Source organism: Nematolebias whitei, chromosome 21, assembly GCF_014905685.2.
Source record: "Nematolebias whitei isolate Nwh7 chromosome 21, NemWhi1, whole genome shotgun sequence".
NCBI lineage: Eukaryota > Metazoa > Chordata > Actinopteri > Cyprinodontiformes > Rivulidae > Nematolebias > Nematolebias whitei.
The window spans coordinates 16559783-16574910 of record NC_056518.1 but is presented as its reverse complement, the minus strand read 5'-3'; the positions used below and the strand labels follow the sequence as shown (position 1 = coordinate 16574910).

The following is a 15128-nucleotide window of genomic DNA, read 5'->3' as shown; positions in this document are numbered from 1 at the left end:
TTGTGTTTTTGAAACCATTAGTGAAAAGGCCAGACTTCAGGGGTATCTGAGGCAGGCTTGAAACACAAGAGTCAGGGTGGCTTCTGGGTAATACCAGATGGCTAGGCCTCAGACTGACGAAGCCTCTTGGATGAGGGGCGAAACGTTTCTTTTTAACAAAAAAAACGAAGTCCAGATGACATGATTCAACCTTTTTTGTTGTTATATACCTGGATGACTGAGAAAACAAACTTTGAATCATACAAGACATTTTGATTTCAGACACGCTGCTGAACGCAGTAGCATGATGAGCCTGACGGCAAACTAAAGCTTCTCAGAAGGTTCATGACGCCTCTGAGAGAAAACTCTGCAAATGTTTGCCCTCAAATAAATGGACTCTGCTGTAATTTGGTTCCAAGGAAATTAAGTCCACTAACTGGATTACTGAGATACTAACATTCACTTTGAAAAAAATGAAATTGTGCATTTAAAGTGCATTTATTAAGCAAAAGTTAGACTAAGACACACATTTACTATAATTTCGAGCAAACAAATAATTGTTTTTAAGTGTTAATCTTGTTAAAGTCTTATTAAAGTCCTCCCGTGCACACTCCCGCGGCCACCATTTGACAGCCTATCGATTTTTGGCACAACACCGGCCCACATTTCTGGGTTGTCAGCGGTGACACGTAACAAACACGACACGTCAGTGGTGACGCATAATAGATGCGACGTATACGGCAAAGCGACTTATTTATGGATTTTTTCCACTTTTCTAGACATATTTGGACTGATGCGACTTATACGGCGGTGCAACAAGTATGGCGGAAGTTACGATAAATCTAGATTAAATGAGAACCAGTTACACTAAAGTTCCTTTATAATAATTACAAATTAATTTACAATCCCGTTTCGTTGTTCATTCATATTAAAGAGACAGATGTTTCCATGACCCAAATAGACATAAATGTCTTTCTGCTCACCTGAAAAGATTCCTTTAAAGCGATTCTTGTTCATATTCAGATTTAAATGTGAACGATTCAAGATAAAGCTTCAGTCGTCAGTGCAGAGTCTGTTGTGTGTCTGCTCCTAACACTGACACGATGAGAACAATCGCTGGCTGTCACAGCCCTGACCAGCATCCTCTGTCTGTCACGCAGCTTCCTGCAGCATCTAAGGGACGTTGACCCACAGTCATGGCTCCAGCCAGAACCAGAAAAGGTCAGAGAGGTTTTGTGTTCGTCCATGATGACAGAGTGACAGCTCAAACTCTGAGGATTCGGCTATAGATCACATTTTCTGCCCAGCGTGCCCATTCCATCACACCAGTCCGTCATCAGCTTCTCTCTCTGATCTTGCTTTATTATCTGGTCAACATGTGGTCACCACTTTCAGACAAATCTATCTGCTGCCCTTATTGCTGCTTTCTAATGCTCAATGTCGTCCAAGTGCTCGACCACCACTTCAGATAACAGCCCTGCACACCAGTTCATTTCCCCGTTTACATCTTCACCTTTTCTCTGAGTCATTTGCTGCCTTCACTGCATCAATAACGAACACCAGTGCAAGCAGAAGTGCTTCCCCCTCCTTTACAACCCCATCAGCCACAAGAATCAAAGCAATAAAGGAGCACAAGGACAAAAACAATCATTGGGAAATAGCTGAGCGTCAAGGAAAATGTGATGGTCTCGTGTTTAACATATCTTCTGCTGCAGCCTTGAGCTGATCTGGATTTGAAGATGACGCTTGTTCACCACGCAGAGCATGCAGGGATTCGAGACGACGCAAACACTTCAGAAATGCTTTAAACATGTGAAGGATGCTCTTGAACTATCTTAACAGCTATCTTTTTGTGACAAACAAAATGCCGAATGTTTTTTCTCTCTCGGCAGGACAGATAAGCTGCACTAAATGACCAAATGGAAAGTTTAGAAGAAAAACTGCGTCACAATAAAAGATTTCATAAAACCACAGTGTTTGCTTTAAAAAGACAAAGAGAGATCAAAGAAGCAAACGGCTGCAGGAACCGCCTGTCACAACACTCTGACTACTTTTTATTTTTATTACAAAAAGGCCCTGATGGCATCACCACTGCTGCACATCTGTGATATTTCGTACCATCTAACCAGCAGGTTTGATTCTGAACATTACTGGCCTGATGGTTCTGGTTCCGCTGGTGCAGAATGTGCCTTTAAGGCGACCATTTCTCCTAGAACTTGCTGAAAAAAATCTGGCCCTGCTCACAAATAACTGGACCAAATCCTACCTGACGGGCTAAAGGGACTCGATTTCAGTTGTTTGTTCAGTTGTAATTTTATGAAACAGTTGCAGTTTTGCACAAATCTAGACAGAAGTGATAAGAAAACCAATAATCATGCTTAAAAATAAATAATGTCCAGCTTTTTCTCAGCTTTATTGTAGTTTCTTCAAGTGCAAATCAGTAACAAAAAATAGAAATATGCTTGAAATAGCTAAATTTACTAATTCCCAAATGATTTTAGTTCTTATTATTTAAAAAAATGAGATAAAGATTTAAGAAAAGAAAGAGAATGTGAGCAGAAGCAGGAGCCTTGATACCTACAATCTGCTTGACTGTGGAGTTTTAACTACCGTATTTTCTGGCCTATAAGTTTTTGCCTAATTTGCATACCCTGTGACTTATAAGCCAAAATGACATTTATAATTTTTTTTCCCATATTTATAAACCAATTTTTGGCCAAGATATGACAGTTTTCATTTATTCTGACTGAAAATATTTAACACTACTTTTTTCAGCTGCTAGATGGCCCTAAATATATGGCATGCCGTTGTGTCATGTAATAGGTAAAAGTGGCTATTAATGACACAATCGGCTTGCCATAACCTGCCACCTTCATCCAGCTGGATCTACTGTCAAATCAGCTTCATTTCGCTGCACCGCCCCGGGTGAAATGCAGCTAATTTGCCCATTAAAGTCCATTTATTTAGTAAACGTTCAATTGAGACACACTTTTACTATAAAATCAAGCAAACAAATATTTGTTTTTAGGTGGTTATTTTGTTAAATTTTAAAGAAATGCACAGCGATTCGTCCCTCTGCATGCTCCCGCTTCTGCAAATTAGGTTTTGAAATACAACGGATTTGATTGTCAAAGTGCATTTACGAAACAAAAATTAAACCGAGACACACCTTTGTTATAATTTTGAGCAAACAAATAATTGTTTTTAAGTATTAATCTTGTTAAGTTCTTATTAAAGTCCTCTCGTGCACGCTCCCTTGGCCGTCTTTTGGCAGCCAATCGATTTTTGGCACAACACCAGCCCACATTTCCGTATTGTCAGCGTTGATGCGTAACAAACATGACGTGTCAGCGGTGACACGTAATAGATGGAACCTATACGGCAAAGCGACTTATTTATGTATTTTTCCAAATTATTAGACATTTTTGGACTGATGCGACTTATAGGCCGGAAAACACGGTAATCAGATTAGACAAACAGGTGCCTCCTGATCCACAAGGGCTAAAGAAATCTGGAGGTGGATCAGAGAGAAGGAAATCCTCAAACACAAGTTGATGGAAGATTAAAGAGGAGAGAACAGACAGCACAAAGGGAGGGGGGAGAAAGAGCAGGGAGGGGTGTTTTTATGTCCAAACAGCATGGCTGAAAAGAAGCTAGGGACAAAAAAAGCAGCAGAGGGGTGTTGGTTTGTGTTTGAACAGAGGTCAGACAGTGGTCAAAGAGGAGCTGAGAGGTCAAACACCCGCCCTCCCCCACATTAGGGCTCTTGCTCTCCTCTTGTGGGCACGTTAAATCTTTCCATCCTTCTGTGAGACATTCTGTCTGCAGTCAAAACCAGGTCAAACAGGAGACAGCTCCTCCACCTTGTACTGTACACAGCTCTAACAGACCTTTGTTAAAACCTTGGTGTTCAAAGCAGCATGCAGGAGACCAGTGTTCCCTCCAGGAAGGCTGGTTTTACATGTATCAGACCAGGAAAACTAATAATTACAACAGCTTTATGGACATTAAATTTAAGGAGCACAAAATGTTTAAATTGTTGGCATCAAGGTTGGGAACTGAGCAAAGAGCTGAGGGAAACTGCAGCGCAAAATAACGATCTGTTTTGAAGATGCATTTCTATAAAACCCATTAAACGGAGAATAATTTAATTTGGTACTCTTAAAATCAAATTAATCTGGGGCAGCTGTGGTGGCGTCTTTGACCAAATGGAAGGATGGCCTTACAATCAAATGTCAAATGGTTTGTATGGGGGACACTGATGGAAGACATGGTTCACTTCAAAACATAGCCCCTGAACATATAGCTCTGAAAATAAACAAAAACACGGACATGGCGGCTAAATCTACTTAGGGGGGAGGATCAGCTCAAGGAATAAAGCGAGAGGGACCAGACGTGGTAAGAAAACCAATAATGCTCAACTGGAAACAGAATAAACACAAACAAAGTAAATAGAATAAGTGGCTGCAGCTGTGACAGGTAAACAAGGTGCATGTGGAAGTGGGCGTGGCAGGACTGGGACTAAGGAGAAGAGATAGAAGGCACAAAAGACTAATAAACTACAGCTGCAGACAGATGTTTTATTTACAGCTGTGACTTTCCAGAAACCCAAAGTCCTGCAGCTCCAAGCCTCTCTCAGCCCCAACCTTAGTCCACATGAAGCAGGGCTTTGTCCCCCACATAACAAACAGCCAGGAAGGAACAGCCGGCGAGTGCTTCTTCCATCCAGTGTGTGCACTGGTGTACCAGTAACAGTGTTGTTATGGAGAACCAGATTTCCACGGCGACAGAGCGCCGCACACATCCTGAGCTCTGGTCGTATGTCTGCAATTTGATGGGGGGAGAGAATGTCCATTTGTCCTGATGACTTACAGCAAAACAGCGGAGAAATGATGCAAATGGACTGTTTTTCTCTTAGTGCTGCAGCAGTCACTGCATTCTGTTTTAACAATGCACTCTCTCTTTGCACTTCTTAAATTCAGTTTTTCCATCAAGTCTGACACGCTGACTTGTGTTTAATCTGAATGAGCTCAGACCCGAACAAGACCGCTTTATTAAAGTGTCCCTTCTTGCTGTAGCAACGATGAATATTTACTGTGTGACTTTATAGATAAAAGTCGATCCAACACTTTCCTTTCCTTTTGTAAAACACATTCTGCATTTCATGGTACGAATCAACCAATACAGCGAGGCCCATAAAGAGCCGACTGCACTCGTGAACTCAGACGCAGGTTGTTTGGTTAGGTTAAGAGCTGCTTCGTTAAGTTTACAAGAGATCAGAGTTTGATTTTCTCTGAATGAAAGAAGCCAGTCTGCACCAAACACCTCCTGTTAGTGTCTGTTCTCCAGATGTTCCCCAGTTTAACTCAACAAGCGATGTCATCAGGAAATCCTACTGTTTATTGATGTAAAAATGTTTTTGCAAATAATAAAAAAAGAAGCCTTTCAGGAAGTTATGGCAGGAATGTAAAAAAATACCATCAAATACCTGCTGGCTGCATTTAGGAAGGGCTAGAATAGCTTGAAAGCAGCCAAACTAGTAGCGTAACTTTTTGTTTTACCTTTATAAAAACATCTGTATTTTACACGCAAACCATGTTTTTCTTTAAATGTAGCTCTGTGGAGTTTTGAACTATTTTGTTTGTAGCACTTTAAAAATATGAAGTGTGTTTTAAATGCAAGCTATTATTGTGATTATGTTATCACGTTCCTTTTGATTCGAGGCTGATTGAATCAGAGCAGTGAAACAGGAAGAGTCCTTTTTATTTTTTTATTTTTGGGGAGAATGAAACTAATGCATGTGAGAATGTAAAAGCAGTGGCACAGAGACAACAGGGGAGAAAATGCACACAGACTTACTGATTTTATGTACATTTACTCCGTTATAAAATGTGTTGCAAAATGAGAAAAAAGTCTTACAAAGGTGCATAAATGGTAGCTCTTTAAAAAAAAAAAAAAACAGCAGTACTGTAAAGGCTGCTTTAAAATTTTGATTGCTTACATTATTTCAAGATTTAAATTCTGGTCGACTAATGATTTTTATCGTCAATGGAGAAATAAGCAATTTTTTATTATTATTATGTATTATAGGCTTTAGTTTTTACAGGTGTTTCTCATTATTTCTGACATAAACCAGAATTGTTACAATAAAACTAGAACAAATTGTCTTCTATCAACACACACACACAAAAACAGCGATCGAGTGGAAAGCAAAGCCGATCATTGTCTCATTCCTCCCCTCATCTCTGCACCTGTGTTCTTGATGGATGTATTTTTAATGGGACTCTCCCCACCCTGCCCATCTGCTCAGAAGATATGCAGTGGGGGGGAGCAGGATCTCTCCTCGTGCGTCTTCCATTAACAGCAGACACTGGACGGCCAATGAGGCCAAATCAACCAAGAGGTTAATCATATAACATCCATGCTTTAGATCACTTTAACCTACTGGAAGCAGAATGCTGACACAGACTGGGAGCAATGGAGTCCAGCCAACTCACTTTCCCTCATTTAATAAATTAATCATTAATTGCTTATAAAAAGGTTTTGTGATGTGCTAAATCGCTGCTCGGTTCAGCACATTCCTCACTGTCTCTCTGATTCAACATAACATCAAGCAGAAACTAAAAATAATGTCTGACTCATGTGATTTATTACAGTCACCCCCCTCACAGGTAACATTCCACACTCGGCTGAGCACATTTTGTGTCACCGTGCAGAGTGGAGCGCGTGGTTTTGTTGTGGTATTTTTAAGCATCTTTGACATGATGTCCGAGGTCTCGTGCCGCCCGTGCGTCTCCTCCCTCAACCTTGTACAAATACCCACAATGAACTTGAACAGAAAGACGCAAAGATTCACTCCAGTGCTCAGCCGTGCACCACACACGCTGTGAGCTCTTCATTGTTGGGCCTAAAAGCACACACGCATAAAGTCGGATATATTTAGAACAGGAGTTCAAACGCTGCTGCTTCACATGCCTGATTGTTTTAGTAGGTCATGAGACGAGGCTGCAGGAATGTGTGCCAGAGAGGAAGAAAGAGAGGAAACCTGCTTGACATAATGTAATATGGGCTTTTTACTAGTACCAAAACAATCATTTACACTGATTATTCCATCCATCACAAGACAAACCACACATTTGAACACCACAGGATGAACTAAAGCTTCAAGAGTTCTCCAAACTGAGGTATTAAAAAAAAACCTGAAATCCACCTGAAAAGATTTGAACTGTCCCTTTAATGTGTTACATAAGCGTCTTTGAAAACATATTTAAGCTCAGAGGTTCACTTCTTGATATGTGCACGTGCAGACTCCTAAAGATGTTGAACAGCAACTAATAGATTTGTGAAATCTTTGCCCTGCAGATGTTACACAACCTGCTACAGTAAATGTTACATAAATAATGGGCCATGTTCGGTCAACCTACACGAGCAACATCATTTCTTCCAGGAAAACAGGCCCCACAGATCCTGACAGTAAGCTAGACGAGCCCTCGCTTTAACGAGCTCTACGTCTTCACCGTCGTATCTGTGAGCAGAGAGCGGCACCTCGTACAAGATCAACCAGAGAGCATGAGAGAGCATGAGAGAGCCCGAGGACGGGCGAGGAGGAGAAAGAGCAGAGCAGAAGCAAGGTGAAGGAGAGGAGTTGTTTTTAAAAATGTGTTTTGAGACAAAAAGGACACAAGATGGATAAAAAGGTGTGCTCCTCCACGGACACAATATTGGAAATCAATTCTGGTCATGAAATGACTCAGCAGAAGAAGATAAGTGACCCAGTTCACGTCGATATTTATGAGACTGCTCTTCTGAAACATGTGGTCACAGATGAGCGGAGCCGCATCATTTCCTCATACTCCTCCCTTTTATTGTCATGTTCACGGAGTTTGTTTTTGCAGGTTGCAGTGGGTTTAAATATGTTCATTTAAATGATTTATTTTAAAAGGAGCAAGATGAAGTCAAAGCTACTTTCACAGACATCTTGTTTTTTGTTTTTTTTATCATCCATTCAAAGATAATGTAGCTGGTAATGATCAGATGGAGATACCTGCAGATGCACAGCCAGTAAAGGGGTGGTGGGGGGTGGATGGAGACGTGTCACATCAGATCTGTGTCCAAACATCTTCCAAGAAACATCAGAGCAGCCCCAGTCTTTATTGATTTCTTCAGACCTCATGTCTGTTCCACTCATCTGCACGCTCACTAATGCATACCTCCATTTTTTATTTATGGACTCACGTTGCTGGGGTTTAATTTTTCTACTCGTTAACTTGTTCCATTTCTGTGTGGGTCAAGGTGGTGTCACATACACAGATCTGATCCAAACTTGAATAACTTAAAGCAGGGGTGTCCAAACTTTTTCATATGTGGGCCAAAACTATCCAGATGAAAGGACTCATGGGCCACAAAAATGTGAATTTAACTCAACGTGAACAACATGTTGGAGAAAGAGCAAAAGTTTACTAATGTTGGTGGAGAAAGAGTTTTAAATTGTTGTAGATCCAAAACATTAGAAGCCTCATAAACACGAAACTTGTATATTTCTTTTAAATAAAAATTATTTGATATGTTGGGTCTGTATTTGTTGTTTTCTTGTGTTTGGAAAGTTCATTTTAGTCTGTTCTCAGCAACAAAAGTGTAATTTCAGTAATTGTCCTTTTAAAAAGGTGGTCGATCAGCATTTTGGACCATGGACGGACTAAAAGGCTGATGGAAGTTCTGAAAAACCATCCAGCTGTCAGTCGCTACAACAGATCATAGACAGAGTTGATCAACTCGTATGCAGATGACACCACGTTATATTCACTTAAAATGTCCAATTTCCATTTTGATTATTTTATCAACTGCAACATTTATCCAAGAATCATTATTCAAAAATCTCCTTTCTGGTAGAAATCGGAGGAGGTGTTTGGTGTTTTGTGCCATGAAGTGAAAATAGATTATAGCCAAAGGTTTGTATTTTGTTTAATATTGCTCATTTTGAGGACCATTTTAATCCATTTTGCTGTTAAACCTAAACATTATATCAAAAAAGGATTATCAACTAATTTGCAGAAAGTCTGCATCAACCTCTTAAGCCTGCTGGGAAAAAAAAAGATGCCATTCTTAAACTGCAGTTGTGGGCCGCACAACATCTCTCCAAGGACCTCAAATGGCCCTCGGGCCACACTTTGGACATCAGTGACTTAAAGTTAACTAAAGAGTTGATTACATCTGTTTGGGTGATGATGAACCTGTGGGTTAAATGTCTGTAAGTGGGCTGGATGATCTTAATAATAACATTAATTATGAATATATATTTATTTTATGTTAGGCATAAAGAATTAAATATGCTGAGATTTATTGCAAAATTCAAGCTAAAGCCTTTAAGTGTTCTGTGCATCGCTGGTTCGTTCGAATAGTTTCATTACAATCCATCCGGTGGTTCATTTTGATTGTTTGCCTTTTATGGCAGGGACGGTAATAATGACAGAAAAAATAAAACTTAAAGTTGAATTCTTCTCTTGAGAGACAATAAAATCATCTTGTTTCTCAGTTTGAATAAAAGTTCATCCTCATTAAATTGACGTATGATGTTTGGTTTATTACTTGAATATCAAAGTTGATGTCAACGTGCAGCTATTTTTGGCTTTTGGGAAATGGTTCAGCGCAGGCAGACATAACAGGAAACAACTGGGATATTACTTGACGGTTCTTGAATGACTGTACTTTCTGTCCCGAGCATCCGTGAGCTCACTCTAAAAACATAACTTCCATTAAAGCAACAAAACACAAACTGAATTCAAACTCCTCTCCAGAAGCACATGCCCTAAATGGGATTCAGTGCAGGAAAAGGCTTCACTTCCTTCGTCAAATGTAATCAGCAGGGATGTCTGCGTGTCTGAGGGGGTAATGGGGCTCGTTTTCATGGAGCCTGCCCTCCCCAGGACAAAGCCTGCTCATGTTTCTGCAATTTAGCTGACCCAGTCTCTGAGCATTAGTGTGGCTGGATGCTCCACAACACACAGAGAAACAGGAGCATGAGTGACATCATTTTTGCTTTGAGAGGATCTGCACGGCAAAGAAGTATGATGTCAGTTTGGCCTAGAGGCCTCGCTCACATGCACACACACACACACATACACACACACACACACCAAATACTGGTCCTGTGAATGCTATAACTGCTTTAACTCAAATAGTCATAAAAAATTACAGTTCAGCTATTGTGAAGCAGGGCTCTATGTGAAGGTCGTGAACAAATAACATCTTATCTGTTGCAGATAGCTCTTTGAATTGTCTCACGTTCAAGAAATAGAAACTAATTCTGACCAGACTGATGAGCTAATGGCTAGTCACACCAGGGCCAGCACCAAAGTGGGCTGTTGCTGTCTAAAGCGCGTTGGTGTAAATACTATTTTATACACGCTTACATCGTTTTCAGTTTCACGTTGCAGGTTTTTATGCTGTTACTATTATTATATTCCTACTGGAAGTGGCATGTGTGTAACAGCAACACCTGGATGATGCAACAACAGCGAAGGGAAGGTTTAGATAACGGTGTTCGCTTGAACCAGTGTGAAACCTCAGAACCTCTTTTTAAAAGATCCAAACTTTTACTTTAAGCTTACGCATTAAGGAAGTGTGCTGAACTATATACCGTATTTTTCGCCGTACACATCACACCACCCTATAAATCGCATCAGTCCATATGGCTAATAAAGTGGAAAAATCCATAAAGAAGTCGCTTCGCCGTATATGTTGCAGCTATTATGAGTCACTGCTGACAACCTGGAAATATGGGCAATTATTTGTTCTCTCGAAATTATAACAAAGATGTGTGTCAGTTTAACTTTTTCTTAATAAATGCACTTTGACGGTCAAATCAGCTGCATTTTCAAAAGCCGATACGCGGAAGTAGGAGCGTGCACGGTAGGACTCGCTGTCTTTTCTTTGAAATGTAACAAGATAACCACCTAAAACAATTATTTGTTTGCTCGACTTTATAACAAAGGTGTGTCTCAGTTGAACTTTTACTTAATAAATGCACTTCAATGGTCAAATCAGCTGCATTTCATCAGCGGTGCAGTGATACAGGCGAGCTGGACAAAAGTGGCAGGGTATGGCAAGCTGATTGCGCCATTAATAGCCACTTTTACCTATTACATGACACAACAGCATGCCATACACCTCAAGTGCCATCTAGCAGCTGAAAATGGTAGTGTCCAATATCTTCAATGTCAGAATGAATGAAAATGGTCATATCTCAGCATAAAATTGGTTTATAATTATGAGAAAAAAATCATAAATACGTCGCTTCAGCATATAAATTGCAGGGCATGCAAATTGTGCAAAAAAAAAAAAACGTGACTTATAGGGTGAAAAATACGGTATGTGCAATATGCTGCTCCATCAGTTTCAGTATTTCAGTGTGTGGGTGTGCGTAAGCTGGAAAATCCCTGACATCAGTCCACAGCACGTCTATCTGAGAGCAAACACAACTTTTTTTTCTGCCACCAAAACTTTAAGCTTTAAGAAAAAAAATGCAAGAAATGTGAAAAAAAAAAAAAAACATTATACCTGCCACACTAAAGTGATTAATTGGAGCTTTAAAGGACAGTCAGTTCCTCAGGGAAACTCATAAAATTCTTACACCTTCCCACACACACCTGTTTTTCAGGTCAATCCAACAACAAATACCAGAATTTTACTCATCGTGCAGACACGATTCTCTTACCCTGTTTCAAACCATTACTGCTCTCAGATCTAATAATGAAAGTACACTCTGTTCACCTTTGTTACTCTTTGTTTTCTGTGGCAGGTGTGACCTTTTCAGAACCAGATTGAATGTTCACATATAAACCGTTGCAAAGTCACATCTCTCTGTCAAATTAGATCCTTCTTTCTTTTAGTTTCGTGTGCTTCAAATTTCAACTTCGTGCCTGCTGTCAGTTTCAATCACTTGTAATTAGTTTTAAATACAGTCAGAGAAACGTACAGTTTAAAGAGAGGGAGATGCCAAAGCTTGGTGGTAGAAAGGTGAGTCTTTTTCACATTTATGTAATGGTAATTGCTTTTTAGGTGACGAGAAACACCAACTAATCTGTCAAAGACACGGGTCATTGTGTTGGTTTTGATCCCCTCTGTGTGTTTCTGAGAGGGTTGTATCTGCAGGCATGTCAGCACTGATGCTATCAACAAACTGCGCTGGAGCTGCAGTCACAAACAAAAGAAATGTTTCCCCAAAAAAGGCTGTTAAGTAAATCTTTTCCAGCAGGGGACCTGTTAAAGCACATTTTAAAGATAAATCAAGAATCTTAGAGGCATTAAATCAAAAAACTGATGTGTCATCCAGTTCTATTTCCCTGAGTCACCCTCTCCCACCCATAACGGGATCGGTTCATCCTTCTGCCAGGAACCAGATCAGGCAGGGAGCAGGACATGAGCAGGGGACCGTTTTTGTTACGAGCTCAGGTCCTCACCATGAATCTTCCTGTTTAATGTTTGTGTTTTTCTGTAAATTCCTGGAGTGCACGCCTCCCATCCTTAACTAGTCCCCTCAGAGAAAATGCTAAAGTCATGCAGTACTTTATCTGAACTCGAACTAGTCCCCACACTGGTCTGAAGTTGAGCCAGCTGGTGACATGTCAACATGAAGCAGGAGGAGATGATGACTTGGCTTTACCGTTGCAGAACTGCAGCAGTGATGAGGTGTCATACAGGCTGCTGTAGCTGGAAAACCCGTCCTCCATTCTGACCTCCTCCACTCCTCTTCTGCTCCTTCTCTCCCCTGCTGACTCCTCTTGGAGAGTTTATCCTTCACAGGGCGCTCCCTCCATTCACTCCGCACGGGTCAGACTCCCTGGGTGAGTCACCATGGCAACCCATTCACTTCGATTATGTCATATGAACTCTCTTCTTCTTTAAAAAAAAAAAACACCCACTCTCACCAAAAAGTCCTGAAGTCCAGCAGAGAGAAAGCTGGAATAAACCACCAGAGTCTCACAGGAGGAGGAGGATGCTCCTCGTTTCTCCTCCCTCTGTTCTCCTCCTGGTTGCAGCTGCGTGTCTTTGGATCTCCGACTGGGAAAACAGCTTTAAGAGAGCTGACAGCAGCCAGCTGGGTGTGTGTTTGTGTCAAAGGCTGTGGGAGTGTTTAGATTATGCTGGGGACAGCCCAGTCTCGCTCCATGTCACACAGTGTGGACGAGTCAGAGCGCAGGGGGGGCTGAGCCTGCCTCAAAGATCCTCCTCCCTACTTACAGAGGAGGAAAATTAAATGATGTGGCAAGAAACAAAAGATGAAAACAATGGAACGGGTTAAAAATAAGAAAAACATGTCAAAAGCAGGAGCTCAACGAAGGGGTGGAAAATGCACTAGAAATGAGAAAGAAGAAAAATCCAGACCGCGTCCTTAAATAAAAACATAAAACTAAAAATTTGTGAGGATCAATGAGTTTGATTACCTACAGAATCAGAAGAAGAGACTGAAAATGATGGTGACCTCCATGGAAAAGCGGTTTGTGATGCAGAAGCTCAACAGTTTTGATGTCTTGATGGGATTTGCATGGACAGGATTTCTGAGTTCTCTTACTCGTTCTCTTTTATTGCATTTAATTTTATATTTCCACCTGAACACCATATTTGTTAACCTTCGCAGACTACAACCAGCATCATGCAGGTCAGTCATGTGACTCAAGCTAATATATCTGGAAAACTATAGTGAACTCATTTAAACTGCACTTTTGCTATTGCTCAGGATAACCTTTATGTGTTTTTACAGTTTGAAATGAGTACCCTTTTTTAAATTAATTTCTCCGATGCAATGTAAAACAATCTATTTTAATGCTGAGACTAAAATTATTATAAAACTTGTTTAATTTCATCAAAATGATTTTAAATTGCCAGTTTTTTTTTTACAACAATACGACCAAAATCCATGCATTCAAAGAACCATTTGTAAAAAACACAAACAAAAATAATTAAATCTCAGTTTTTCTCTTTATAAAATCATCAAGAAGTGTCAAAGCCCTAAAACTGATGAGATGCTTATATGGTGGGGAACTAAAAAAACACCTACAGCTTATGAACTTGCAACTCTTGTGCAGTTTAAAGCTTGGATCTTCAAACTCCCCTGGTTAAACTGATAAAGCTCCTTGATGGGACGTTAAACGTCTTCAACTCCAGAATAGAGGTCCAGCTGCTTGGTTTGTAAAACTTTTAGGATAATTTGACTTTTGGAAGGTAAAAAAAAAAAACCTTGTGGTGTTGCTGCACACAACATGTAAATAGGTTGACTTGGAGTGATCTGGACATAAAATCCAGATCCACGGACAAAGGCTGCAAAGATAAATCACAGGTTGGCACAAAAAGGTAGGACTCATGTTTGTAAGAACTTTTCATATAAGAAGTCCGTGAGGCATTTGGTACTGAAGATCCTCCATCTATCCACTTTCTTCATTTGTTTGATCTGGGATGCAGAGAGCTGGTGCACAGGTCAAACTGCACAATCATGTGAAGAAAAGTGTTTAAGTTGGCCTATGATGCATCGCTTTTTGAAACTCTTTTGTAAGAGCTGAGTACTGTCAGATACATGAAGATGCATCAGCTGCTCTCCTGCTCTCTGTTACAACATGAAGCTAAACGGCAACAAAACATATTGAAGCTGTAGCTCCCAGCTCTCCTGAAGCTACCACCAAACATTATAGCTGAATGTTGCCAGGACTTAACAAGATTATCACTTTGTTCTCTGTTCGGCTGCCTTATCTGCCCGCCTGCATACTGAGGGATCCCTGAAACAAGAGGGGGAGATTGAAAGAGAGGGGGAGGGACCAGAGGAGAGAAAGAAAAGTGCTTGAGAGGCGTGCAGAGAGAAACCCCAAATTAAAAAGTGAGGAGGGAGTTTGGTGAGGGGGGGAATGGGGGTGTGTTTAAGACTTTTGAACGTGCTCAAGAGGCGGGATCTCTGCATAATTTATAAGCTTGAAGGAGAAAAATAATAAGCCCAGGGAAATGAAAGTCTGTGGCCTACATTCATGTTGGAAACACTTCCCCCTTTTCTTCTCAGATCACAAGATGGAGCCAGCAAAAAAACTCATCCAGAGACAGGAACATGAATGGTTTTGTTTGTTCCAGCAGCTCCACGGATCTCCTCTGTAGGTTATCTGTCAATA

At 40.6% G+C, this 15128-nt stretch overlaps 1 protein-coding gene across 3 annotated transcripts in view; it reads right to left on the bottom strand.

The window, feature by feature from the left end:
- Positions 1-13088, bottom strand: part of eml1 (EMAP like 1) — a 30779-nt gene extending 17691 nt beyond the window's left edge. For all 3 annotated transcript variants that reach the window (XM_037694896.1, XM_037694894.1, XM_037694895.1), the window contains exon 1: positions 12641-13088. In XM_037694896.1, the coding sequence (XP_037550824.1) occupies positions 12641-12707 (67 nt within the window). In that variant the 5' untranslated portion in view covers positions 12708-13088. The remainder of the gene's footprint in view (positions 1-12640) is intronic.
- Between the last annotated feature and the right edge of the window lie 2040 nt (positions 13089-15128).